Below are 6,604 nucleotides of genomic sequence, written 5' to 3'. Positions count from 1 at the left end.
CCCCTCCGGGGCGCGGGCGAGGGGGGATGGGGGGGGGGGGGGTGGGTGTCCACCGCGCCGGGACCGGGAAGCTCCGAGTGCTTCCCCCCATGCCACCTCCTAGAACTGCGTTCAACATCCCCTCCTCCCTGGGGTCCCCTGCCAGGTCACTGTCCCCACGTGGGGAGGGGAGCTGTGGAGCGGCTTGGTGGTTCGTGGTGGGGAAATTGGGATCGGGTGCTCTTGCGTTGAGACAGGTATTTCATGTCTGGCTTGTGTCGGCTGTCGGTGAAGGGGAGGGGGAGCCGCCTTTGTTCCAGGAGAGGGAGCAGATGCATGTCAGCGTACGGCCAGCTGGGGCTGCACACACGCAGCAAAAACACATGTGCACACGAGCACACGCGCGCACTCCCGGCCGGGTGCACGCTTGTGCGAAGCAGCCCTTCTTCTCAGCTGTCCCGCTCCCCCACTGGACGAGTCCTCCGGGGCACAGCCCTGCTCCCAGCCCATCCTCTGCCGGCAGCCCCCGGCAGCTTGCGCGGAGGTGCATCTCTTCCTTGGTGCATCTCTGGGGAGTAATGGACGGGTCTCCCAGGCTGGCACTGGGGAAGTGTGGCGATGGTAGGGTGAAGTTACAGCTGCTGTCTGCAGACCAGGTCTCCATTGTTTCTACTGCGGCAAGGAAGTGGCTGCCCCTCTGCTGCCAGGGCTCCTTGAAATCCCTGGAAATCAAACTGTCAGACAGTTGGGCAGGGGGAGGTGGCCCCAGTGCATGCCGTGGGCTTGCAGGAAGCGTCTTGCAGACATGGGGCTGTTCACAGCCCAGGCATGCCCATGCATGTGGGTGTGCACGCCTCCACTTTGCCGTGCAGGCAGACAGCACCCACGTGTGCATATGTGCACACATATGTGCACCGTTCCTCCTCCTCCGCAAACCATGGGAGAGCTGGGAGGCTGTGCAGGAAGGGCACCGCTCACTCCTTCTCGTGGTTCTAGGGTGGGACTCTGTGGTTTATGATGGGATGTGTGCTGAGTCTCCTCGGCAGGCAGAGAAGGGGGGAATCTGTGTCCCTGTGGGAGCTGGCCTGTTGGGGCAGGGCTGGAGCCATGAGGAGTGGCCCTTTATTACAGGTAAAACGCAGGGAGCAGGTCCTCACTGAAGAGGACGATGAGTTGAAAGAGGTGGGCTGCACCTGGGCAGAGCCCGAGCAGCCAGGGCCGAGGGCTCCTCAGGCTCCAGAGGATGAGTGCCCACAGCTCAGGGAACTGGGCGCGAGGCAATGCTGAACCAGGCATGATGCAGAACTGTGCCAGGGCTGGGAGACACAGCCGGGCACAGCTGACATCAGCCCTGGAGACTCACTGAAATGGCACAGTCCCAGCCCTCCTGCCTCCAGGCTGCCGGTTTTGGGACGTGCTCAGAGCCTGGGTGGGTGGGCCTGGTCTGGGAGGGGTGCTGCACCCCCCCAGTCCCTCACCCCACTGAGACTCCCTTGGGTCTCCTCTGCAGGTGGGCTCTTTGTGACCGACTACTTCACCCGCACACCACGCAAGCTGAGCCCCTTCCGCTCCTTTGCCAGCATCGAGCTCTTCCACTTCCACATCCCCGAGGACACAGTCATCGCCGTCTGGAACCTCATCACCTTCAAGGAGCAGGGTGGCACCTTCGGGGACCAATGCCCAGACCGTAGCATCACTGTGTGAGTAAGCAGCCTGCCTTGTCTGTGCCCTGCCTGCCTGCCCCTGCCTGCCCCTGCTGCCCCCTGCTTGGACTTGCCCTGGAGCCTGCCCGCTCTTGTCTGCTGCTCGCTTGCACGTGCACGTGTGCATATATGCATGCGCGTGCACGCACACGGAGGAGCAGTCATGCACGCACGTGCATGTGCAGGCACGCACGTGCATGTGCAGGTGCACACGTGTGCACAGACGCATGCACACATGCATATATGCACATACGTGCACACACATACACATGCACGCTTACTCCCCATGATTCGTCTTCCCAGGGCCGTTGCAGGCTCCACTCCTTTGCGCATCTCATACATGAACGCTTTTGCTTGAACACCCACCCAGGGAAGCTCACAGTCTCCAGCAAGGTCCCAGCTTACAGACGGCTTCCCCATCATGTCTTGGAGCTTCCTAATAGCTTGGAGGACAGACCCTCACGTGTAGGGCAGGCTGGCCGGCCCTGCCACGATGCCCAGCCTGCACCCTGCGAACCGCTGTCTCTCCTGCAGGTATTTCCGCTCAGGGGCTCCCTCCGTCATTAACCCGCTGCACACGCACTTCCCCAGGGACACAGCTGTCCCTGGCTCCTTCGCATTGACCCTCACCTGGACCCTGCCAAACCGCACCACGGGGGTGTTCAATGTCACCAGCCCGCTGCCCGGGGACTGGTTCCTCGCTGCCCACCTGCCCAAAGATGAGGGCAAGATCTCCGTCAAGGTGAAGGGCCTGGGGGGAACCGTGGGGCGGCAGGGCTCACTGCAGGGCTCTGCTTGGGCCTGACTGTCCGGGGCTGGCAGCGCCCGGGGCAGATGTCCCAAGTGGGGACAGTGCCCCATGCCTCCTGCCCCATGCTGACTGTCCTGCTGGTGCAGGGGCTCTACGAGGAGTGCCAGTATCTCTTCCAGCCACAGCTCATCGTGCAGCGCCTGGTGAACATCGCCGTGCTGTACCCCGGTTATGTCACCGAGCAGAGCATGGCCCCCCACAACCGCTCCTGCCTCTACAAGTGAGTGCGAGAGGGTGTCCTAAGGAGAGGACGTCCCCAGGGTGGGGAGCTTAGGGTGCCCCATCCCGCTGGCTTGCCTCCCCAGTCCTGTTGGTCCACGGTGAGGGGCGGGACCTGACACTGCTGTCCCGCAGGGTGTTTGTGCCCAGCTACACGTCGCGAGTGCTGGTGGAGGTGCTGCGGTGCCGCGGGACCGAGGGCTGCCCGCTCTGGCTGCGCATGCGGGCCAAGGCTCCCCCCTTGCACAACTCCACGGCGCTGGACTGCCGGGAGCACGCTCCCTGCCAGCTGGCGCTGGACCTGCCCTTCTGGCAGCACTGGTACTACGTGCTGGTGGAGAAACACCCCGGGGTGCCGGGCACTGTCTCCTTCCAGGTCACTGTGCAGCTCACAGGTGAGAGTGCATGGGGAGGTCCGGGTGGGGGGCATGGTCTTGACTCTGCTTGGGTGACTGGTGGGGGAGTAAAGGACGCCCGCAGGATCTGGCCCCAGCTGGGCGCAGGGTTATTATACCCAGCTCTGCTGGGATGGGGACACCGGGAGGTGTTGGGGCTGCGTTGCAGATGGAGGTGAGCAGTGGGCAAGAAGGGGAGGTGGGAACCGAGAGGGGGGCTGGAGGAGCTGTGCGGTGCCCAGGCTGATGGCTCTGCCCCCCAGACTGCTCCCGACCCAGCCTGGCCCGGCCACCCTTCCTGCCCTCCGTCCCCATCCCCACCGCCTCGCCTGCCGGCGAGCGGTGCTGGCCAGTCCGCCCCACGCTGCGCAATGAGCTGGACACCTTTTCCGTCCACTTCTACATCTTCTTTGGGCCCAACGTATCGGTGCCGCCCGACCGCCCCGCTGTCTTCGTCATCAACCTCCTACCGGTGCTGGACAGTGGTGGGGTGCTCAACCTGGAGCTGCGGCTCAACGTGGTGAGGTGGCCACGCTCTGCCCTGGGTGGGGCAGGGCAGCCTGGGGGTGGATGGGCTGGGAGATGGATGATGTTGGGGCTGCAGCAGGGTGAGGGACAGGATTTGGGGTGCTCTTGGGTCACGGGTCATGGTTTGGGAGCTCTTGGGTGATGGAACACAGATTAGGGTGCTTTAAGGGCAGGATGATGGCCTGGATTTGGGGTGTTCTTGGTTGATGGGCAGTGGGTTAGGGCACTGCTGGGTGGTGTGCGGTGATCTGGGTGCTGTCAGAGCAGGGGACATCCCCAGCACTGGTTTAGGGCCATCTCCTCCTCTGCCGTCAGAGCTCCCTGTGTGGCGAGAACGTGACAGTGTTCGGGTGTCTGAACCACGAAGTCCCGCTGACGTCCGGTGACAACGCGTCAGTCACCTGCGAGACGGGTAGGCTGGGCTGTGCGTGTGTATCCTGCCATGGCCGTGGGGGTCACACACCCCATGTGTCCGGCAAGAAGCTGGGTGGGAGACGGCAGAGACCGTGGGGGCATCTGGCCTCGGAGCCTGGCACAGGGTGCTCTGTCCCTGTCACGGCTCTGCTCAGGGGAAGGGGCTGCCCCCTGCCCTGCTCACCCAGAGCTCTCCCTGTCTGCAGAGACCCTGGCAGGCTTCCTGCTCTCCGTCAACGCCACAGCCAGCCTCAGCCGCCTGCGGATCCCCTACCCCCCGACGGGCAGCTGGTACCTGAGCCTGCGCTCGCTCTGTGCCACGGAGCACGGGTAAGAGCCCCCGGCATGTCCCCTCCCTGCGCGCCCAGAGGGGATGTCCCCACCATGGCCTGCATCCGTGCGCGCTGTGGGTCTGTGGGTGTGCCTGGCCCCTGCGCTGCGTGTCACCGCTCACGTGTGTGCACGTGGCGTCGCGGGCTGTGTGTCACCGTGTGAGTGCCTGCGTGGGCACGGATGGCTCTATCTTGTGCCTGCCTGGCCATCTGTGGGTCCCTGCGGCTCTTCCCTCTGTCTCTTGGTTAGGAAGTGCCTGTCAGCTTGCGAACGCCGTGCATCTGTTGGTGCCTGCCCATCTCCGCGGCAGTGCCCAACTGTGGCTGTGCCCAGGAGGGGACTGGGCTGTCACTGAGAGGACAGGGCTTGGCTGCGCATATGAGGGGGCAGCTCTGGTCAGGCTGCTGTGCCCCTGCTCTGCTCAGCGTCTCCAGGGACCGGTCCTGTGTCTGCGGCTCTGCGCCTGGCTCATATGTCTGTCTGAGAGCCCTGCGGAGGAGAGGGGCTGTTGTGTGCCTGTGTCTGTACATGCGAGAGTCCATGTGGGGCTCTGTGCTGTGCAGATGGTGCTGTGTGCATGTTCAGTGCGTGCATGCAGACAGCACTGGGTGTTCGGTGCATGCATGTAGATGGTGCTGCATGCACATTTGGTGCATGCGTGTAGACAGCACTGCATGCATGTAGACAGCACTGCATGAATGTTTGAGTGCACACATGCAGACAGCTCTGTGTGTGTGTGTGTGTGTTCAGGTTTGTGCAGACAGGGCTGTGTGTGTTCTGCGTGCGTGTGTGTGCAGATTTGACTGTGTGATCACACGCAGGGACAGCAGACCCATGTGCAGACACCCCCTGTGCGTGTGTGCAGACAGCGCTGTGTGCACGTTTGTGCACGCTGGGGTGCCTGCGTGTGCACAGGCAGCAGTTGGTGCGTGCTGTCGGGACGTGGGCCTGTCTGTGCTCCTGCGTGCTGGAGCTGCCGAGGTGCTGGGTGTGCCCAGAGCCCTGTGCGTGGGCGACGTGGGGCAGTGAGAGTGCTGTGTCTGCTTTGACTCCTCTGCTGCATTTCTAGTTCACGCTGAGTTGCCAGTTGCAGTCGGTCCTTCCCCGACACGGTCGCACACAGGCATTGCAGGGCACGGTGTTTGCATAGCAAAATCCAAACGAAATAGGAGCCAGCTGAGTGCGTTGCTAAAGGCAAAGTTGGTCTAAGCGAGGCCACGTTCCTCCTGCTCACCCAGCCTGGCACAGACAATTCCAGCACACAAGATCCTTGGGCACCAGCTCTCAGCTGCCATACGTAGCACCAAAGCAGCTCATTTCTGCCCTCACCCAGACCCTGGGTCTCCCATCACCTGCCAAGTCTGGGTGTGACGGGTGCCTCTGGTGGAGGCGGGAGCTGCCTGAGGGGCGCAGGGCGAGGGCTGACCCCCTTCTCCTGTGCCGCAGGTTTGAGCCTTGCACTAACGTGACGGCTGAGGTGTACCTGCGCGCCTACCTCTCGCCCTGCATCAACGACTGCGGCATCTATGGCCAGTGCAAGCTGCTGCGCACCAACAACTACCTGTATGCCGCCTGCGAGTGCAAAGCTGGTGAGAGCTGCCCCAGGCACCCATGGTGCCCGCTGCACCCAGGGACACCCCCCGGCATCCTCCCCTCCTCCCCGGGGGTTGTGCACCCCGTTAGTTCCCCCGCGCCAGCTCTCCGCGGGGCGCTGGAAAGGGGCTTCCCCGCTCCCTCCCCAGCCCCTGTGAGTGCTGCAGGGGTGACGGTGGCTCTCCCCGGCCACAGGCTGGAACGGCTGGGGCTGCACAGACAATGCCGAGGCTTTCTCCTATGGCTTCCAGCTCCTCTCCACGCTGCTGCTGTGCCTCAGCAATGTCATGTTTGTGCCTCCCGTGGCCATCGCCGTCCGCAGCCACTACCTCCTGGAAGCTGCTGTCTACATCTTCACCATGTTCTTCTCCACTGTGAGTGTGGGGTGGGGGCAGCTGGGGGGGCAGGCGAGGGGCCAGGGCTGTGTGGGGCAGCTCTCACACCCTTTCCCCCCACCCCAGTTTTACCACGCCTGCGACCAGCCAGGCATCGTGGTGTTCTGCATCATGGAGTACGACGTGCTGCAGTTCTGCGACTTCCTGGGCTCCCTCATGTCTGTCTGGGTCACCGTCATTGCCATGGCCCGGCTCCAGCCCGTGGTCCAGCAGGCCAGTGCGGGGCTGGGCCGC

The 6,604-nt window shown here is 63.5% G+C and overlaps 1 protein-coding gene across 1 annotated transcript in view; it reads left to right on the top strand.

Moving 5' to 3' along the window:
* The first annotated feature begins 557 nt into the window (after positions 1-557).
* The window catches only part of LOC103922323 (transmembrane protein 8A-like), a 17,859-nt gene continuing 11,812 nt past the window's right edge, over positions 558-6,604 (top strand). Inside the window, exons 1-10 of the mRNA XM_009330432.1 lie at positions 558-600; positions 1,490-1,679; positions 2,217-2,424; positions 2,580-2,713; positions 2,848-3,107; positions 3,371-3,627; positions 3,951-4,047; positions 4,256-4,379; positions 5,829-5,971; positions 6,171-6,353. Of these exons, the coding sequence (XP_009328707.1) occupies positions 558-600; positions 1,490-1,679; positions 2,217-2,424; positions 2,580-2,713; positions 2,848-3,107; positions 3,371-3,627; positions 3,951-4,047; positions 4,256-4,379; positions 5,829-5,971; positions 6,171-6,353 (1,639 nt within the window). The remainder of the gene's footprint in view (positions 601-1,489; positions 1,680-2,216; positions 2,425-2,579; positions 2,714-2,847; positions 3,108-3,370; positions 3,628-3,950; positions 4,048-4,255; positions 4,380-5,828; positions 5,972-6,170; positions 6,354-6,604) is intronic.

Source organism: Pygoscelis adeliae, unplaced genomic scaffold (genome assembly GCF_000699105.1).
Source record: "Pygoscelis adeliae isolate BGI_AS28 unplaced genomic scaffold, ASM69910v1 Scaffold628, whole genome shotgun sequence".
Classification (NCBI taxonomy): domain Eukaryota; kingdom Metazoa; phylum Chordata; class Aves; order Sphenisciformes; family Spheniscidae; genus Pygoscelis; species Pygoscelis adeliae.
Note: the sequence above shows the minus strand (reverse complement) of the source record. Positions and strands in the feature narration are given on the sequence as shown.